General features: G+C 42.8%; 2 protein-coding genes across 3 annotated transcripts; one reads left to right on the top strand and one right to left on the bottom strand.

Annotated features, from left to right (window-relative positions):
* Window positions 1-4781: 4781 nt before the first annotated feature.
* Window positions 4782-13158, bottom strand: tmed9 (transmembrane p24 trafficking protein 9). Its single transcript, XM_039813675.1, has 5 exons — window positions 12973-13158; window positions 11146-11246; window positions 10282-10407; window positions 7905-8051; window positions 4782-5025 (listed from the first exon to the last, which is right to left on the bottom strand). The coding sequence occupies exons 1-5, from the start codon at window positions 13118-13120 to the stop codon at window positions 4876-4878; spliced, it is 672 nt and encodes a 223-aa protein (XP_039669609.1). The 5' UTR covers window positions 13121-13158; the 3' UTR covers window positions 4782-4875.
* On the top strand, window positions 13154-21754 carry tmem216 (transmembrane protein 216). Of its 2 annotated transcripts, none has more exons than XM_039813676.1 (6): window positions 13154-13485; window positions 14583-14596; window positions 15255-15348; window positions 15467-15559; window positions 17661-17862; window positions 21631-21754. In XM_039813676.1, exons 1-6 carry the CDS (start codon window positions 13476-13478, stop codon window positions 21644-21646), a joined length of 429 nt encoding a protein of 142 aa, XP_039669610.1. In that variant the 5' UTR covers window positions 13154-13475; the 3' UTR covers window positions 21647-21754. The 2 variants fall into 2 exon arrangements, with proteins under 2 accessions (XP_039669610.1, XP_039669611.1); XM_039813677.1 differs by lacking the exon at window positions 21631-21754 and adding an exon at window positions 21134-21622.
* Window positions 21755-22315: the final 561 nt, after the last annotated feature.

The following is a 22315-nucleotide window of genomic DNA, read 5'->3' as shown; positions in this document are numbered from 1 at the left end:
TTTGGCCTGCGGAGGATTTGAAACCATTTCACTGCTCATTTCTTCCCTGAATGGAACCAAGTGGAAGCAAAAAGATTTCGCGATTCGGACTGAAAACGTTAAGCTGCTTACACACCGAGCGGACGGCCGAGCGTCGACAGTAAAGCCAGTCGGACCGATCGGCCTCCCCGAGTTGGTCCAAAAAGTGCCTCAGAACACACCGAAGAGACGAGGAAATGAAATAAAAATGAAAACCGGCAGCTGATTTGACGAACAGCGTCACATGGGTTTGGTTTCTCCAGAAATTCAAAGCCAGACTGTCATGGTGGCTCGTTCAGAATATGATCTCATATCGGACTAAAATAGTTCACAGAGACATGTTTCTGAGAACATTTGGAGAGAGAAATAGGCTGTGTGTGTGTGTGTCTGTGTGTCTCTGTGTGTGTCTGTGTGTGTGTGTGTGTGTCTGTGTGTGTGTATGTGTGTCTGTGTGTATGTGTGTGTGTGTGTGTGTCTGTGTGTATGTGTGTCTGTGTGTGTGTATGTGTGTGTGTGTGTCTGTGTGTATGTGTGTGTAGTTGCTGAATCTGTCTTCATTTCAGATCAACAAAGGTCAGTTTAAAAGATGATCGTCAGATTATGAGAGACTCTAGTCACGCTCATCCCGCTCCCCGTTTCCCGGTTAGCTCTCCACCAATCAGATGGGTCGTTTGAGTCCGACTGCCGATTATCGGCTCGGTGCGTCAGCAGCTTTACACCACAGTTTGTGATTGGGTCGTTTTTTTTAACCCTGAAAAGGTGACAGTGAAACAGGGGGTGCGCTGAACACCGGGTTGTGTGCGCTGATTGGCTAACATCTCTGACACAGCCACCAAAAACGAGAGGAAACCAATCTCAAAGCAGCTTGCACACAGCTCAGAGGAAACGAGTCGTTCCACGCGGCGAAGCCAGAAATCACACGAAACAGAAACGAACATTCAGTTTTGGACAAAAGTAGAAATGTTGAGACACTCACAACGCAGCAACTAACAGAAAAACTCTCGTTTGGTTGGATTTTCACTGAGAAAGAAATGAAATAAGAAGAGAAATCAACACAAACTTTATCTGGAAGCTGAGAGCAACGTTGGCACAAACAACCTAGGTAGCGTTTGATCAATATTTCTCCCCATAAATGTTGAATATTTGAAGACTAAGACTGCTTAAATTATGCTTTATTATATATTATACTGTAATGCAAGAGAGAGCGCATTAACATGATTTGGTTCAGCATATAAGCTGACAAACATGGCGGCTGTTTTTTTTTTTGGGACCAGACCAGAACTTTTAAGTTCTGCAGGTGGAAACTGAAAGATTTTTCTTCCTCGTTTCAGTCGCAGCAGTTTCCACTTCTTCAGGTATTTCAGTCAGAGTTGGTTTTGAAGCCAAAATTCTGATAACGTGGAGGTAAAAAAACCAGAGTAAGGAAGAGCCGAACAGAGTTTAGAAATCAGTCCGAACGCCGACGATATTTGTATTCTGCAGCAGCCCGTTCTCCCCACGAACTCGTCGAACAGATAGATGATATCCCAAAAAATGGGATGCTTGGGCAGTGTCTCTCAGCGCCAGATACCAGAAGTGATATAAAAACCTGTGATGTCACCACAACGTGAATTCTCTCGGCTTTACACCAATCACAACCGTTGAGGCGGGCTTTACACCAATCACAACCGTTGAGGCGGGCTCTACACCAATCACAACCATTGAGGCGGGCTCTACACCAATCACAACCATTGAGGAGGGCTTTACACCAATCACAACCGTTGAGGCGGGCTTTACACCAATCACAACCGTTGAGGCGGGCTCTACACCAATCACAACCATTGAGGAGGGCTTTACACCAATCACAACCGTTGAGGCGGGCTCTACACCAATCACAACCGTTGAGGCGGGCTCTACACCAATCACAACAGTTGAGGCGGGCTCTACACCAATCACAACCGTTGAGGAGGGCTCTACACCAATCACAACCGTTGAGGCGGGCTCTACACCAATCACAACCGTTGAGGAGGGCTCTACACCAATCACAACCGTTGAGGCGGGCTCTACACCAATCACAACCGTTGAGGAGGGCTCTACACCAATCACAACCGTTGAGGAGGGCTCTACACCAATCACAACCGTTGAGGAGGGCTCTACACCAATCACAACCGTTGAGGCGGGCTCTACACCAATCACAACCGTTGAGGCGGGCTCTACTCGATGCCGATAGCGCAGCGATGGCGAGCAGCTTCCTGTTTACATTCAACATGACGGCTACCGAACCCATTGAACCCTGATCGTTGGTCCCGATTGGTTGAAGGACTATCCAACGGCGCCCAGAGGCATTTGAGTGGCGTCCGTTGGTGACGCCCCCTTTGGAAATGGGCTGTGAATGAAGCTTCCCCAGACCCACGCTCAGTTACAGCTGAGAGGGGTCTGGCATCAACCAGGCTAAACAAATGCACAAAAAATTAAAAAAATGAAAATAAAACCTAGCCGTCTGCTAAATGTTTCAGCAGATCTTTATTTTGGGGTCCTGGGGGTGTGATCGTTAGCATCACGCGTCCTCAGACATTAAAACTACAAGATGCAGTTGAACATAAACAGTGAAACAATGAATGAAAATCTCTGCCAACAATCAACAGAAACTGTGCAACATGACATCGTGACTTTCCTGAAGCCAAGTGGCGTGTTATCTGGACGCATTTTGAGCTATCCGCGTGTATGTCTACGCTTTTATACAGAGGACATAAAACATACACACTGCGCTATCGCGAGAAACAACGTCATGCATGTAAAAAAATAAATAAATAAAAAGGTTGGGTTTGGGAGAAGAACACAGGGAAAGGCTTTAGTAACACAAAAAACACGCTTAAAGCGTAACTCTCGCCAGAATGCATCCTAGGGTATTTTTGTAAATGTACAGTACAGGCCAAAAGTTTGGACACACCTTCTCATTCAATGTGTTTCCTTTTTATTTTCATGACTATTTACATTGTAGATTATCAACTGAAGCAATTTACTTAACAAAAAGTGTGGAATAACTGAAAACATGTCTTATATTTTAGATTCTTCAAAGTAGCCACCCTTTGCTTTTTGATAACTCTGCAAACCCTTGGTGTTCTCTCAATGAGCTTCATGAGGTAGTCACCTGAAATGGTTTTACCTTCACAGGTGTGCTTTGTCAGGGTTCATTAGTGGAATTATTTCCCTTATTAATAAAAAAAGCAAAGGGTGGCTACTTTGAAGAATCTAAAATATAAGACATGTTTTCAGTTATTTCACACTTTTTTGTTAAGTACATAATTCCATATGTGTTCATTCATAGTTTTGATGCCTTCAGTGAGAATCTACAATGTAAATAGTCATGAAAATAAAAAGGAAACGCACTGAATGAGAAGGTGTGTCCAAACTTTTGGCCCGTGCTATACGTTCCTCCGAATTGCGTTGGTAAACACGCTAAAAAAGCGATTAAAATAATAATAATAATAAATTGAATTTATATAGCGCTTAGCGATTATGCATCTTGATAACGCGCCAAAATGGCACACGAATTGGCGTGTCGTACGTACGCCACTTCACGAAATCAGTCTGTCAAGTGTCAGTAGGTTTAGATTTGTTGTGATCTCTCCACATTAATAATTCTGCGTGACGCAAGATGCAGAAAATAATAATAAATCACGAAATTATGTTCACAGATGAATCCAGATTATTAATTTCTGCATTTTTTTTTTGCTTCAAACTGTGAAGAGATAAGAGATATTTCATGTAATCTTAACGCGGGGACTGTGAACAACATCTCGAGCGGCCAGTAACACATCATGTCCTCGTTACAGCGAGTAAAGAGACAGAAAATAAAAAGGAGGAAAATCATAAATCATCTCAAAATAACATATTAAACACACACACGACTACGGGCCTGGTCTGGTTCTGACGTCCGAGGGAAGCGTCTCTGTATTCTGTCACGTACGACAAAAACCTTCGCTGTGTAATAAATACAGTTGTCGCATTTCCCTCGTTACAAACAGGGCTGCTGAGGAAAAAAAAAACAAACATTATAATCGTAATAATCATCTCAAAATGATGTTTTCAGGGGCGAGTCGTGCGGCTGGATTTCTCTGTGCGTCCCGTCTCCTCGGCAGTCTGTCTTCTGACAGCCGCTCAGCGCTGCGTCAATCAGTAGAGGACACACACACACACACACACACACACACACACACACACACACACACACACACACACACACACACACACACACACACACACACACACACACACACACACACACACACACACACACACACACACACACACACACACACACACACACACACACACACACACACACACACACACACACACACACACACACACACACACACACAGGTTTGTGGCACTATCTTTGTGGGGACCAGTCATTGACATAATGCATTCCCTAGCCCCTTACCCTAACCTTAACCATCACCACTAAATGCCTAACCTTAACCCTTACCCTAACCTTAACCATCACAACTAAATACCTAACCTTAACCCTTACCCTAACCTTAACCATCACAACTAAATGCCTCACCTTAACCCTCTCCCTAACCATAACCTAATTCTATCCCTAATCCTAAAACCAAGTCTTAACCCTCAAACAGCCCTTTAAACTTGGTGGGACCAGCATTTTGGGCCCCACAAGGCTGTGCAGACCCCACAAGTATACTATATTCCCTGGTTTTTGGACCCCACGAATATAGTAAAACAAGCCCACACAGACACACCCACAGACAGACACACACACACACACACACCCACAGACACACACACACACACACACACACACACACACACACACACAGACACACACACACACACACACACACGCTCAGTGAGAAGTTAGACCAGCTTCTTGGCCTCGAAGAAGCTCTTGAGGTGTCTCATCTGCCAGATGCCGATGGCGACCAGGATGAGTGTCTGGACGATGGACCACCAGAGGACGCGCTGGTTGGTGCTCTCGCTGGTCTGACGGAAACGCTCCTCCCGGTACTGAGGGGGGGACAGACAGACAGACAGACAGACAGACAGACAGAGGCATTAGGATTCATCATTCATGTCTATGATACAGTACCAGGACTCACAACCTCTCCTTGATTTCATGTTGTTTATGGAGAAGGAGAACCAGGAAATTAGTCGGTACAGTATTAGGGGACCACTAAGGTCTATATAAAAGAGACTTCAGATACAGTATTAGGGGACCACTAAGGTCTATATAAAAGAGACTTCAGATACAGTATTAGGGGACCACTAAGGCCTATATAAAAGAGACTTCAGATACAGTATTAGGGGACCACTAAGGTCTATATAAAAGAGACTTCAGATACAGTATTAGGGGACCACTAAGGTCTATATAAAAGAGACTTCAGATACAGTATTAGGAGACCACTAAGGTCTATATAAAAGAGACTTCAGATACAGTATTAGGCGACCACTAAGGTCTATATAAAAGAGACTTCAGATACAGTATTAGGGGACCACTAAGGTCTATATAAAAGAGACTTCAGATACAGTATTAGGGGACCACTAAGGTCTATATAAAAGAGACTTCAGATACAGTATTAGGGGACCACTAAGGTCTATATAAAAGCATCCAAAGAGCACCATGTCATCATGGGACCTTTAAGGGTTGTGGGGTTTTGTAATTATTTGTATAACACCTATGGCAAAAACTTAATAATAAAATAAAAATAAATAAAAAAAAGGATTCATCATGTTTCACTTCTCAACTTCCAAACAAAAGGAAAAGAGTCCGGCACTCTGTTCCTAAATGTCTTATAGCTGCATTGTGTGATTTCAGCCACTAGAGGGCAGAACCATTCACAGTAATGTCCCATTATGTATGTGTGTGTGTGTGTGTGTGTGTGTGTGTGTGTGTGTGTGTGTGTGTGTGTGTGTGTATATATCCCGCACTCTGCTCATCCTGTTGTCCTCAGGTCAAATTTGACAAAACTTTCAACAACAAAAAGTGACAAAAATGCAGATCAACAAAAACTTGTTTTGTTTTAAAGCTGAAAAAAGTAACCAAAGAAATCGGAAAAAGTGACAAAAAAAACCCATCAAAAACCTCGCCAAAGGTGAAAAAAAAATTACAAGTGCCCTGACAGTACCTAGGTAAGGACTACTAGCCAGTCAGAAGCAGAGTATGAGGGCGTGCCCTGACAGTACCTAGGTAAGGACTACTAGCCAGTCAGAAGCAGAGTATGAGGCCGTGCCCTGACAGTACCTAGGTAAGGACTACTAGCCAGTCAGAAGCAGAGTATGAGGGCGTGCCCTGACAGTACCTAGGTAAGGACTACTAGCCAGTCAGAAGCAGAGTATGAGGCCGTGCCCTGACAGTACCTAGGTAAGGACTACTAGCCAGTCAGAAGCAGAGTATGAGGGCGTGTCCTGACAGTACCTAGGTAAGGACTACTAGCCAGTCAGGAGCAGAGTATGAGGGCGTGCCCTGACAGTACCTAGGTAAGGACTACTAGCCAGTCAGGAGCAGAGTATGAGGGCGTGCCCTGACAGTACCTAAGGACTACTAGCCAGTCAGGAGCAGAGTATGAGGGCGTGTCCTGACAGTACCTAGGTAAGGACTACTAGCCAGTCAGAAGCAGAGTATGAGGGCGTGTCCTGACAGTACCTAGGTAAGGACTACTAGCCAGTCAGGAGCAGAGTATGAGGGCGTGCCCTGACAGTACCTAGGTAAGGACTACTAGCCAGTCAGGAGCAGAGTATGAGGGCGTGCCCTGACAGTACCTAAGGACTACTAGCCAGGACTCCAGGAGTTTGGCCTTTTCAGAAGTTGAATTTAACTTGATTTAAAAATCCCAATACATCTTTAAAGTGTGTTTTTGTGAAGTATTTATGAGACATATTGTCAGAAGACTTGCAACTAAATCGATAAATGGGTGTTAGGGCACACTTTCTAGTTTGTAATTTTACTTTAGTTTTGACTTTTTTTTAAATTTCATTTTAGTTTTCAGTGTCTTTGCTAGTTTTAAGTTTCAGTTTTTATATATTAAGTTTGAGTTTGTTTTGTCAAGTCAATACACTGATGGCAAACGGCCCTGATGTTTAAAAATCAACCTTCGCACTACTTTCGATCAGCTGAACACTATGATGGAGAAAATCAAATATCACGATATATTTTTGACCAAATACCTCGACGATATTGTAGTTTTGACTATCGGTGCTTTAACAAAATATCTTCACGCTGAGATTTTAGATGCATAATCATCAGTAATGTGGATATAATTTCTAAGTGGGGAAAAGGCAAATAATAGAACAGCTAAAACAGTCTGGTAGGTTTAGAAAAGTACATCACTTTACTGTAACACAGCCTTTACAACCAGGAAAAGACACTTATGTCATATCACCATATTAAGATATCCAAAATCTCAAGACGATAGCTAGTCTCATATCACGATATATCGATACAATATCGATATACATTTAAATAAATGACATTTTGATGTTTTAAAGTCTGAAGGTTTTGACATAAATGCAGATATATGAATGTCATTTATGTATAAAATGTAAATAATCTGTGTGTGTGTGTGCCTCTATGTGTGTCTGTGTGTGTCTCTGTGTGTGTCTGTGTTTATGTATAAAATGTAAATAATCATCGATTTTCTAATATTGCACCTGTCAATACAGAAGTAAATATTCTGGAGCCTATTTTGCTGTAATCAGATCAGAATATATTTATGTTTTTGGGAGACATCCATGTGTCCAGACGAGGCTAGCAGCAGCAGCAGCGGCGCGTCAGACACCTTTCTGGTGCGTAAAGACGTAGAAAACGCCACGCAACTGACACGCCACGCCCACGCCACGCCACGCAGCCAGTGTGCAAGGGGGCCTACAGGTTTTGGGGCGCCACTGACCCTCTGGTAGTTCTGCTCCTTCTGGATCTGGTCCACCTGCTCCACCAGCTGGCGCACGCGCAGCTGCAGCTCCGTCAGTTTGTCCTTGGCGGCGATCTCGGCGTAGTTGTTGGCGTGCTCTCCCACCTGGATGTCCAGGTGAACCCTCTGCAACGCAAGGGGAAGAACAGCGCACACACACACACACACACACACACACACACAGAGAAACACCAAACAACACACACACACACACACACACAGACAGACACACACAGACAACGCAGGGGCAGTGAGTAACCAAGTATTGCTGTCTATAGAACTCTAACAGTCAAACACCTGCAATAGTAACAACACACACACAGACACACACACACACACACACACAAAAAAAAACACAAAAGCTGCTAGCCACAGACACACACACACACGAACACACACACACACACAGCTACCCGGTACACACAACACAACAACACACAGACAAACTCCAGGGCCACAGACACACACACACACACACACACACACACACACACACACACACACACACACACACACACACACACAAATACACACACACAAGCCACACACACACAACACACACACACACACGCTCAACCTACCTACAGGGCACACACACACCACACACACACACACCACACACACACACACACACAAAAACAACACACACACACACACAGAGACACACACAAAACACACACACACACAGGGCTGGCCTCCAGTAAACACTGAATACATTCTTATTGACTAAGGCGGGATTTATGGTCCTGTGGAGTGTGTGTGTGTGTTGTGTGTGTGTTGTGTGTGTCTCTGTGTATGTGTGTGTCTGTGTGTGTCTCTTTGTGTCTCTTTGTGTGTGTTTTGTAGGTGTGTCTCTGTGCGGGTGTGCCTGTGTGTGTGTGTGTGTGTGTGTGTGTGTGTGTGTGTGCCTGCTCTTTGTGTGGGTGCGTCTTGTGTGTGCCTTGTGTGTGTGTCTCTGTGTGTGTGTGTGTGTCCTCTATGTGTGTGTGTGTGTGTGCCCTCTGTGTGTGTGCCTTTGTGTGTGTGGCTCTGTGTGTGTGTGTGTGTCTCTCTGTGTGTGTGTGTGTGTGTGTGTTTCTCTGTGTGTGTGTGTTCTCCTGCATGTGGTGTCTGTGTGTGTGTGTGTCTCTCTATTGTGTGTGTGTGTGTCTCTGTGTGGGTCTCCTCACCAGCATGCCTCTATGTATGTGTGTGTGTGTGTCTGTCTTGTGTGTGTGTGTCTTTCTGTGTGTGTGTGTGTGTGTGTGTGTGTCTGTGTGTGTGTGTGTGTCTCTATGTGTGTGTGTGTGTCTCTGTGTGTGTGTGTGTGTGTGTGTGTCTCTGTGTGTGTGTGTGTGTGTGTGTCTCTTGTGTGGGTCTCCCCACCAGCATGCCTCTATTGTGTGTGTGTGTGTGTGTGTGTGTCTGTCTGTGTGTGTGTGTGCTCTCTATTGTGTGTGTGTGTGTGTGTGTCTCTGTGTGGGTCTCCTCACCAGCATGCCTCTATGTGTGTGTGTTTCTCTGTGTGTATGTATGTGTGTCTCTGTATCTCTTTCTGTGTGTCTCCTCACCAGCAAGCCTCTATGTATGTGTGTGTGTCTCTGTGTGTATGTCTTCTGTGTGTGTGTCTGTGTCTGTGTGCGTGCCTCTATGTGTGTGTGTGTGTGTGTGTGTGTGTGTGTGTGTGTGTGTGTCTGTGTGCGTGTCTCTGTGTGGGTGTGCCTGTGTGTGTGTGTCTGTGTGTTTCTGTGTGTGTGTGTGTGTCTCTGTGTGTGTGTGTCTCTTGTGTGTGTGTCTCTGTGTGCCTCTATGTGTGTGTCTGTCTCTGTGTGTGTCTGTGTGTGTGTGTGTCTCCTCACCAGCATGCCTCTATGTGTGTGTGTATGTGTGTGTGTGTGTCTGTGTGTGTGTCTCCCCACCCAGCATGCCTCTATGTGGTTGTGTGTGTGTCTGTCTGTGTGTGTGTGTGTGTCTCTCTATGTGTGTGTGTGTGTTTTCTCTGTGTGTGTGTGTGTGTCTCTGTGTGGGTCTCCTCACCAGCATGCCTCTATGTGTGTGTGTCTGTGTGTGTTTCTCTGTGTGTGTGTGTCTCTGTGTGTGTCACCTCACCAGCATGCCTCTATGTATGTGTCTCTGTGTGGGTCTCTGTGTCTGTGTGTGTCTCTGTGTGTGTCTCTGTCTCTGTGTGTGTCTCTGTCTCTGTGTCTGTGTGTGTGTCTGTCTCTGTGTGTGTGTCTCCTCACCAGCATGCCTCTATGTATGTGTCTCTGTGTGTGTCTGTGTCTCTGTGTGTGTCTCTGTGTGTGTCTCTGTGTGTGTGTGTCTGTGTGTGTGTGTGTCTCTGTGTGTGTCTCTGTGTGTGTGTGTGTCTCCTCACCAGCATGCCTCCGGCGAACAGCGAGAACTTGGAGGAGTTGGAGTGCAGACAGATCTGGTGCTCTCCAGGTGTGTGTGACGTGAAGGTGAACCTTCCCTCCGAGCCGTACTGCCGAGACAGAATCACCTGCAGGACAAAACACACACACACACACACACACACACACACACACACACACACACACACACACACACACACACACACCGCTTAAAACCCCCCACGGAGCTACTATACCACATACAGGGCTGCTCGATTATGGAAAAAAAACATAATCACGATTATTTCGTTCAATATTGAAATCACGATAATTTAAACACGATTGCTCGTTGACTTCTGGAAAGATGTTGCAATTATTGAACTTAAAAACAAAGTGGAAAAAGTTAAATAAATCTATTAAATCTATTAATACTTTTCCTATTTAAACTTAATTTTTGTTATTCAGAACACAAGAGAAAATCAAAACTTAATGAGCTGAATAATTGTTTTTCTCAATTATTCTGTTTTTGTGATCATCGGGAGCCGAAATATCATAATCACGATTAAATTCCGATTAATTGCACAGCCCTAACCACGCGTGTCAAACTCGAGGCCCGCGGGCCAAATCCGGCCCCTTGCTGATTTAGATCCGGCCCGTATATATCAATTTGGGTTCATAATAAATTTTGGATTATTGCCCAACAGAATATTTTAAAGCTCCCTCTTTTAAGAGCTGGCGAGCAGAGCCGTCCAACTTGTTCCATGTGGAGAAAGTAAGACACAAAGTCTCTCTCAACTCTTCATATTCTCTGTTAGAAGATGGTTCTTTTTTGGTCTCCTGTGGTTGTCTGAAGGTTGAACTCTGAGACGTCTGATCTCTCGGCTCACCTTGTCATCCGGATCTTTGACTTCCACGAACATGCCGAGACCCTGAGTGGCCGGCAGGTACTCTTCTCTCTGTTTATCGTACAGCTGAGTCCGATAGTTACCTGCAGAGAGAGGGAGGACGAGAGAGAGAGGGGGGGGAGAGAGGGAGAGAGAGACACAGAATATTATTATTTCCTTTACATAAATAAAGACATCTGCACCACATATTGATGAACTAAAGGCTCAAATCGTTGCAGAAAAATTCACCAGAATGCAAGAAATTAAGTGTTTGAGGCTCAGGGCCCCCCCAGACTCTTTGTTTCTGTTCACACACACACACACACACACACCCACACACACGCACACACACTCTGCAGAAACACACACACACTCACACACACTCTGCAGACACACACACACACACTCTGCAGACACACACACACACACACACACACACACTCTGCAGACACACACACACACTCTGCACACACACACACACACACACAGACACACACACTCTGCAGACACACACACGCACAGACACACACACACACTCTGCAGACACACACGCGCACAGACACACACACACACACTCTGCAAACACAGACACACACACACACTCTGCAGACACACACACACACTCTGCAGACACACACACTCTGCAGACACACACACACTGCAGACACACACACTCTGCAGACACACACACTCTGCAGACACACACACACTGCAGACACACACACACACTCTGCAAACACAGACACGCACACTCTCCAGTCACACACACACACACTCTGCATACACAGACACGCACACTCTCCAGTCACTCACACACACACACACACACACACTCTGCAGACACACACACACACATTCTGCAGACACAGGCACACACACTCACTCTGTAGACACAGACACACACACTCTCCAGTCACTCACACACACACGCACACACTCTGCAGACACACACGCACACTCTCCAGTCACACACACACACACACACACAAACACTCTGCAGACACACAGACGCACACACTCTGCAGACACACACACACACCCTCTGCAGTCATCTCCGCTAACGTTTAGAAAAGCACAAAGCGAGATACGAGAGTCACTTCCTGTCAGTGTCGCCCTCTCGGACTCAAACACGTCAACAGGTGAACTGTACTTAAGTACACACTTTACGGGAGTATTTTCATGTAATGCTACTATACTCTTGTACTTTACTACATCTCAGGAGGTAAATATTGTACTTTTTACTCCACTAATATTTGTCTGACAGCTTTCAGAGGAGAGTTTTTTTTAATCCCCTTCCTGTCCAATGAAAACCACGTATCTCCAGATGTGTTGAATATTAACTTCCAAGAGTAAATATAAGGAGGTCCAGTGTGTGTGTGTGTGAGAGTGTGTGAGTGTGTGCGCGTGTGTGAGAGAGAGAGGTGTGTGTGTGCGTCTGTCTGTGAGAGAGAGTGTGTGTGCTTGTGTGTGTCTGTTTCTGTGTGAGAGAGGTGTATGTGTGTCTGTGTGTGTGATAGACAAGTGTGTGTGTGTGTGTGTGTGTGTGTGTGTGAGAGAGATGTGTGTCTTTCTGTGTGAGAGAGGTGTATGTGTGTCTGTTTGTCTGTCTGTGTGTGTGATAGACAAGTGTGTGTGTGTGTGTGTGTGTGTGTTTGTCTGTGTGAGACAGGTAGGTGTAGGTGTGTCTTTACTAAGCTGTGAATCAACACTTTCTTGGACACGAAAAGACAACTTGAGCTCAGTTAGCCGATTAGCTAACTAGCTCAACTTGTTAGCAGTTAGCATTAGCTGGGCTGACTTCCTCTCAACCGCTGCTCGACACTAACTCACCGATAATCATCGTCTCGTCCGGGATCTCCTCTATGAAACACTTCTTCTCGGTCTCTCCGATGTGAAAGTACAACGACGAGACGACGTCGTAGAAAACGTTCAGGACTAAAACCGACAACACACACGACCGCATACTGACAGACACCATCTTCCTGCCGGAGAGAGAGAGAGAGTAAGCAAGCAACGACTCACTGCGCCTGCGCAGACACAGCAGTGCCACGTAAACCATCGCTCCAGTCGGGCCAATCAGCGCGCTGTATTAGAATGCTGGGTGTTGTAGTTCTTGACACTTTGGGGGCATATATTGCATTATAAAACCTGTAGGGGGGAGCAAATCCAAACTGTTACGTATTAGGATGCTGGGTGTTGTAGTTTTTGACACTTTGGGGGCATATATTACATTATAAAGCCCGTAGGGGGCAGCAAATCCAAACTGTTTCCCGCCCAAAACCGAAGAAGAAGCAGAAGCACTTCCTCCCAAGCTGTCTCCACGGCAACCAGACATGGCGCCGGGTAAGATACTCACTCTTTGTACCAAATAAACATTTAGATATATAATAATCTCCGCCAGCATCCAATTAAGTTAGCCGATGCTATCTTATAATTCAAATAGTAACGGTTACTTTATCGTTACCAAACTTGGGTAAATGTATTTAATATAATAACGTTAAAGACAAACGTTAGTTTAAGATTCACGTTCTTGTCCAACAAAAAACTAGTTTTAACTGAAACATGAACCAGATATTAATATCACTGTTAACGTTACAAATTAATGAGAGGTGGAAGAAGTCCTTTTAGGTGTCGACATGTTGACCTGGACTCTATGTTCCCCTTTTAGTTAAAGAGTAAGATCATTTTAGTTTAACATGAAACCGAAATCACCATCACCAAACTCCACCAGACTCCATGTAAATAATCAGGACTTTTAGCGTGTATAGAGCCAGCATATCTCCACCAGACTCCATGTAAATAATCAGGACTTTTAGCGTGTATAGAGCCAGCATATCTCCACCAGACTCCATGTAAATAATCAGGACTTTTAGTATCGTAAAACACACTTCATTCAAAGTGGACAGAAACTAAATAAAACTCTCAAAAGCTGTCTTGGTTCATCTTTCCACTGTTCCAACAATCACCACTCTGGTTTGGTTGAAATAAACCCTTAATTCACCCATTTACATGTGGAGATATGCTGGCTCTATACACACTAAAAGTCCTGATTATTAACATGGAGTCTGGTGGAGATATGCTGGCTCTATACACGCTAAAAGTCCTGATTATTTACATGGAGTCTGGTGGAGATATGCTGGCTCTATACACGCTAAAAGTCCTGATTATTTACATGGAGTCTGGTGGAGATATGCTGGCTCTATACACGCTAAAAGTCCTGATTATTTACATGGAGTCTGGTGGAGATATGCTGGCTCTATACACGCTAAAAGTCCTGATTATTTACATGGAGTCTGGTGGAGATATGCTGGCTCTATACACGCTAAAAGTCCTGATTATTTACATGGAGTCTGGTGGAGATATGCTGGCTCTTTTATTTTTACGTTAACTGGGTGAACAGGCCCCTAACAGCTCTGTGTGTTTTCTCTCGTTCTCTGCAGGGAACCAACCAATAGTATCCTTCACATGCAACTGTGTGTGTGTGTGTGTGTGTGTGTGTGTGTGTGTGTGTGTGTGTGTGTGTGTGTGTGTGTGTGTGTGTGTGTGTGTGTGAGAGAGAGAGAGAATAGTGTGTATGTCTGTCTGTGAGAGAGAGGAATGTGTGTGTGTGTGTGTGTGTGTGTGTGTGTGTGTGTGTGTGTGTGTGTGTGTGTGTGTGTGTGTGTGTGTGTGTGTGTGTGTGTGTGTGTGTGTGTGTGTGTAGAGAGAGAGAGAAAAGAGTGTGTCTGTCTGTGAGAGGAGTGTGTGTGTGTGTGTGTGTGTGTTTCTGTCTGTGAGAGATGAGTGTGTGTGTGTGTCTGTGTGTGTGGTGTGTGACAGAGAGAGAAAAGAGTGTGTCTGTCTGTGAGAGAGAGAGTGTGTGTGTGTGTGTGTGTGTGTGTGTGTGTGTGTGTGTGTGTGTGTGTGTGGTCTGTCTCTGTGTGTGTTTATGTATTGATGTATTTATGTATGTCTGTCTCTGTGTGTGTGTGTGTGTGTGTGTATGTCTGTCTCTCTGTGTGTGTGTGTGTGTGTGTGTGTGTGTGTGTGTGTGTGTGTGTGTGTGTGTGTGTGTGTGTGTGTGTGTGTGTGTGTGTGTATTCCTCTGTTGCCCTTGACTCCCTCTTCCTCAGCTTTCGTCCGCTCCTCTGCAGGTCCTCTTCTACCTCAACAGCTGGTACTTTGGTGCCTTCTACCTGGCAGAGGTCCTGATCTTCATCTATAAAGGTCTGGAGCCTGGAACACATCACACTACACAAAACTCTCTTCATGTGCTAACAGATCATCTCTCTCTCTCTCTCTCTCTCTCTCTCTCTCCCTCTCCCTCTCTCTCTCTCTCTCGCAGGGATTCTACTGCCCTACCCGTCAGATAATCTGGTTCTGGATGTGGTGCTGCTGGTCCTCTTCCTCGGTCTGGAGACTCTCAGGATCTTTTACGGTGAGGAAGTGAGACCCCAAAAAAACAGAAACACCCTGACTGTACATCAGGGGGGGTCAAACTCAATGTCACGAAGGGCCACACTGGAAAAAGAGAATCACACCAAGGTCCAGACATGTATAGTGTATTAACATGCCTTTATTTCATCGAAAAAGTCAAATATCTTTGACTCAATTATCGCATGCCTCATATAGTCTTCTCACTAACAGTTTGGTCCACGTAAAGCTCTGAAAAAATGAGCAAAAAAGTTCCAAAGTCATCCTAGAATTTACCAAATCGAGCAAAAGTATGCTACCACCCAGCTGACTCACAACAAGCTCTTTCACAGCCTGAATATTAAACTCTCTGCTTCTTCTGGGGGGTGGGGGAATTTTTGAGTTTCAAAGTTGTCAAATTTGCCAAAGTCTGCTTTGAGTGTCACGTAATTGCAAGTTGAAGAACAGTTTCCCATATATTGTGAACCTAGATTCATATGGGGGCCGGATCAGAATGAGCGAGGGGCCGCATTAGGCCCGCGGGCCTCGAGTTTGACACATGTGCCTGTACGTGAACTGTATTAAATGCACATTATTGGCACAAATCTACGTTTTGATTGTTTCTTTGCTGCCCCCATGTGGACAACAGCCGTCCAGTACATGACTATAAGCAGCAGAGTCTGAACAGACTCAGACACTTGTATATACAGTACAGGCCAAAAGTTTGGACACACCTTCTCATTCAATGTGTTTCCTTTTTATTTTCATGACTATTTACATTGTAGATTCTCACTGAAGGCATCAAAACTATGAATGAACACATGTGGAATTATGTACTTAACAAGAAAGTGTGAAATAACTGAAAACATGTCTTATATTTTAGATTCTTCAAAGTAGCCACCCTTTGCTTTTTTATTAATAAGGGAAAAACTTCCACTAATGAACCCTGACAAAGCACACCTGTGAAGGTAAAACCATTTCAGGTGACTACCTCATGAAGCTCATTGAGACATTAAAAAAATTTTTCTTTGAACACATTAAAAAAAAAAACAACCTCCTTTCCTAAAAAAAAAAATCTAACAAACTCCCCAGATCTTCAAGCATGGTGCAAGACAATGGAACAGACACTGGGAATGGAAAAACTCACTCTTAACAGTCAGAAATCAAATAGGAACATGGAATACATTGTGTCCAGAGATAGAAGAATAATTACATTTTCGAATAAGTGCATACTGTAGATCAGGGATTTTTTTTTTGATAACTCTGCAAACCCTTGGTGTTCTCTCAATGAGCTTCATGAGGTAGTCACCTGAAATGGTTTTACCTTCACAGGTGTGCTTTGTCAGGGTTCATTAGTGGAAGTTTTAATCTATTAATAAATCTCCTTATGTGAGATTATATATATATATATATATTTTATATATATATATATATATATATATATATATTATATATATATATATATATAAGTACAGGCAAAAGTTTGACACACCTTCTCATTCAATGTGTTTGTTTTTTTTATGACTATTTACATTGTAGATTCTCACTGAAGGCATCAAAACTATGAATGAAAATATTGAATTATGTACTTAACAAAAAGTGTGAAATAACTGAAAACATGTCTTATATTTTAGATTCTTCAAAGTAGCCACCCTTGCTTTTTTTTGATAACTCTGCAAACCCTTGGTGTTCTCTCAATGAGCTTCATGAGGTAGTCACCTGAAATGGTTTTACCTTCACAGGTGTGCTTTGTCAGGGTTCATTAGTGGAAGTTTTCCCTTATTAATAAAAAAGCAAAGGGTGGCTACTTTGAAGAATCTAAAATATAAGACATGTTTTCAGTTATTTCACACTTTTTTGTTAAGTACATAATTCCATATGTGTTCAATCATAGTTTTGATGCCTTCAGTGAGAATCTACAATGTAAATAGTCATGAAAATAAAAAGGAAACACATTGAATGAGAAGGTGTGTCCAAACGTTTGGCCTGTACTGTACGTATCACGATATCGATATAATACCGATGTATTGCCCAGCCCTAGCGTGGACATGTTTTTTGCTGTGGATGTTAGTTTTCATATCCAGAAAGCCCTGACTGACCTCTGTGTGCCGTGTGTCGGTGTTCAGGTTGGAAGGGGAACCTGTGCGAGCGCTCTCTGGCCTCGGCGGCGGCGCTGTTCGTCCTGTGTCCCTGCGCGGCGCTGGCCGTCTACTTCCTGCTGCTGCAGACCTTCGTGCTGCGCCTCGAGTTCATCCTCAACGCCGCGCTGCTCTGCTTCTACGCCCTCGAGTTCCTGCTCGGCTTGTTCTCCGTATCGGCCTTCTCCAGGTGAGCAGACCTCCTGCAAGCTGCTTCTTTCAGTCTGTTAGAAAATGTAATGTTTAATTTCTTATACTGCACTGTAACTTTTATTCGCGTATTTCATCCCTCAGTTCTTTTTTTTAAATTTTTTTTAAACATATCTTTATTAAAATTTCTTCAATGTTCAATTTATGTTCAATTTATTTATAAAGCACATATTAATACAAAAAAAAAGTTGACTAACGTACTAAACAAAATAAAAACAATATTAAAATCCCCAAAAAAAAAATCATTAACACAGCACTCCTAGATGATCAAAAGCCAGAGGTGAAAAAGTAAGCTTTCAAATGTCGTTTAAACTCTATAAGAGAGGAACATTCCCTGATATAAGGAGGTAAACTATTCCACAGCCTGGGAGCAACAGGCCTCTCATTTTCTACCAAGAGATTTAATGATTCGGAGCGAAGTGCTCTCTTTGGTTTATTCACCTGGATCTGGATCGGCTATATATGTCGGAGCAGTGCCATGCAGTGCTTTAAAAACAAATAAAAGTATCTTAAAATTAATCCTGTAGAAAATCGGCAACCAGTGTAGTTCTTTTAACACAGGAGTGATATGTTCGTTTTTCCTCCGATGCCTGTGTCAAGTATCTTAGCGGCCGCATTTTGACCAATGCGCGGTCTGTTTAAGGTTTTCTGATGAACACCGTAGTACAATGCATTACCGTAGTCCAATCTTGTGAAAATAAACGCATCTTCGGGGCACATACAACATACAGGAATACAGCTACTGAGTAAAAGAACAAAGCCCTTGTTTTAGCCCCCCCGGAACCCCTTAAAATAAACAACAACTAAACAACTAAACAAAAACACAGAAGATTCAGATTCACAGATTCACTTTATTAGCCATTTGGAAAAAATGTGCAAGTAGCTCAAAGTGCAAAAGTCAACACATCAGAGGACACAACATAAAAACAGACAAACAAAGCCACATGAAGCCTCAATATTATATATTTATATATATATATATATATATATATATATATATATATATATATATAATATATATATATATATATATATATATATATTATATATTATATATATATATATATATATATATATATATATATATATATATATATATATATATATATATAATATATCTATATTATATAATATAATATATATATATATATATATTATATAATATATATATATAATATATATATATATATATTATATATTATATATATATATATATATATATATATATATATATATATATATATATATATAAAAAATAATAATAATATATATTATATAATATAAAAATGCTGTACAATGAAATCCATACATAAATTTAAAGTGCCTAGTTTAAGATGCTTTGTTCAAAGCAATCACAGCTTGTGGAAAGACAACTGTGTAAATGGCGATCAGTAGAACATTTGGCAGAACGATACCTTCTCCCTGAGGGAAGCATCTGGAAGAAAGCCCCTGCTGGAGGGCCTGAGGCCTCGTTAGCCAGTTGTAAAGCTCGATTCAATAGTCTAGCTTTATATGTGAACTCCAGGAGCGAAGAAGGTTTGCACATTTGAGGCATACTCAACGTAATCGGTCAAATTGGGTTATTTAGGCTGTTGTATGTCACCTGGAAATGTGCTTGGAGATCTCCGAGTGTAGTCCCTGAACACACTCACCACATGTGTTAAAATTCTACACATGCTGTGTCATTTTTTAACACAAGAGTTGTGTCATCTCTTTTTGCAGTGTATTCTCAAAGACTTCGGTAAGCAGACAATAAAAAACATTAGATGTAAATACTTAAAAGGTCAAGGTAAACTTTATTATCCACAAGTAGGAAATTCATGTGGTCACCATTACACGCTCCAACGTTATACAGCCTACTACATAACATTAAAAAACATAAATACAAAACAGACAAGACAATAGAAGCATTAAGAAAACATGACAAGCATGTATTTTAGAGTTAGATGTTGATGTATATAGTACAGTATACCCGTAATTTAAAAATGCATAAGAGTTTTTAAGTCTATTGTTGTGCAATCTAATTGCTGTAGGCACAAAAGACTTGCTGTACCTTGTAGTCCTAATTTTCCTTTGCAGGAGTCTGCCACTTGACCTGTTGCTTCTTAAAAAAATCTGATGAAGAGGATGGGTTGAATCAATTAGAATTTGTTCTGTCTTTTTTAAACTGAGGTCATTGTACAGTTGAGCTACAGGTACCTGATCAACTCCAATGATCTTACTCGCTGTTTTAACTATTCGTTGCAGTTTCTTTTGGTCCGTGATATACATGTTACCAAAGGCACAGATAAGGCCAAAAGATAAGACACTCTGCAAGAGAGCTTTGTAAAACATCTGAAGAATACAGCTATCTATTCTAAAATTTCCTGTTCCCGCCAAAGGTGAAAGAAATGCAATTTAAAATTATGAATAGGATTTATCCCACTGATGATTTCTTAAAACAGAGATTTAAAATGGACGTAGGAAACTGTACACTGCAAAAAGAGATGTTAAAAATGACACAACGTGTAGAATTTTAACACATGTGGTGAGTGTGTTCAGGGACTACACATGTTGTGTCATTTTTAACACATCTCTTTCTGCACCGAAGGGTCCGTGCTCCATCCTCCCCAATATAGTCCAAGAAGGGGTCCCAGATTTTGAAAAAACTGAAAGGCGTGTGTTATGGAAGTTTCCTTTGCAGCAGGGGGGGAGATTTCAGAGTTTAGTTCAGTCACACTGAGACTAAACACCAAGTTAGGTTTTTGTATTTTATTAAAAAAAAAAGATATATTTGCAAATATAGGAGCAACATGATTTCACAAAAGGCCGCAGCCCAGTGTGGAGTCAGTTTCTCCAATGAGTGATCAGAACACCAGGCTTATATGCATCTTCAGACTGACAGCACACACACACTTGGATTATTATAACGCTACAGTTCTTACAGGCAATCTGATACACATGAAGACAATCAGAGGAATACAAGAGACATCTCGGAGTCATCTCACCTCCTCCTCCCTGTACGACTTTCACCCCCCAGTTACATCTTAACTGGCATGGGAAAACTAGAGATGACCTTGTAGCCCCCTATCTGTTCAGGCAAAAGTGCTTACATTATGTTCAGACTGGATGTCTCACAAAGTTAGAATCTGCATGTGGGAATGAGAAACTCTTTCAGCATTTGTGAGAGAATTAAAGTTGAAATAAAACATAAAAATACAAGGAATTATGCTTAAATGTAATTTTTGCCATTACACGTGTCTCTGAGCCAGAAGCTAATAGCTTCTAATGGGAGAAGTTCCAACACACTCCGAGTCCATTGTGAAAACGTGGGAACAGAGTCCGAAATCCACAGAAGAAGAATGCATCTCCTCGCATTAAATAGAAGCAGCAGCCTCAGTCTGGAGGAGCCAAGACCCAATGCTTGAGTATTTAACCCCAGAACACAGCTGATGGGAGTAAGAGATAGTTTTTTCTTAAATATAACATCAATTTCCTTACATATTTTGACCCATTAGTCATTTAATAAGGGGGCACTCAAATATACAGTGGAAATATGTACCTCAGTTCTTTAATTTCTTCATTTTTACCTGCTTTTTGATATTTTAATTAGTTGTTTTTAAATCGTTTTCTAACTGCTCTTTAATGTTTTATTTAAAGCACTTTGAATTGCCCTGTTGCTGAAATGTGCTCTACAGATAAAGCTGCCTTGCTTCTCAGTCCAACGGAAGCCATAAATGTTCATGTTCTTACTTTCTTTTCCTCGTAGGTCCAAAGTGTACTGACGGAGACAGAAGTTTGACTTCACCTGAAGCACCGAGAGAGCTTTCTTCAGATGCCGCTTTGTAAATAACACATTGTCTATTTTCCTATTAAAATGTAAATCTGTTGGATTGGTTTTCCACTGTTGGTTTCATTCTTCGGCTGGTTTGTACTTTGAATGTACCCACCCTGAGGCTACCTTTTGGGTTTTTAAGCGTTTTAGTTTTGAGCCGAAAGTGATCCAAACCAAAAACGGGTCAGAAGTGTTTCCTAATGTCTCCGGTTTAGGGACTCGGAAAACGCCAGAGCAGGGGGAATGAGAGGGGGAGACGCCAGAGCAGGGGGAATGAGAGGGAGGGGGAACAGGAGCAGGGGGAATGAGAGGAGAGGGGAAACACCAGAGCAGGGGAATGAGAGGAGAGGGGAAACACCAGAGCAGGGGAATGAGGAGAGACCCAGAGCAGGGGGAATGAGAGGAGAGGGGGAGACACCAGAGCAGGGGGAATGAGAGGAGAGGGGGAAACACCAGAGCAGGGGGAATGAGAGGAGAGGGGAAAAACACCAGAGCAGGGGGAATGAGAGGGGGAAACACCAGAGCAGGGGGAATGAGAGGAGAGGGGGAAACACCAGAGCAGGGGAATGAGAGGGGAGACGCCAGAGGCAGGGGGGAATGAGAGGGGAAACACCAGAGC

Source organism: Perca fluviatilis, chromosome 10 (assembly GCF_010015445.1).
Source record: "Perca fluviatilis chromosome 10, GENO_Pfluv_1.0, whole genome shotgun sequence".
Classification (NCBI taxonomy): domain Eukaryota; kingdom Metazoa; phylum Chordata; class Actinopteri; order Perciformes; family Percidae; genus Perca; species Perca fluviatilis.
This window is presented reverse-complemented; position numbering and strand designations above follow the sequence as displayed.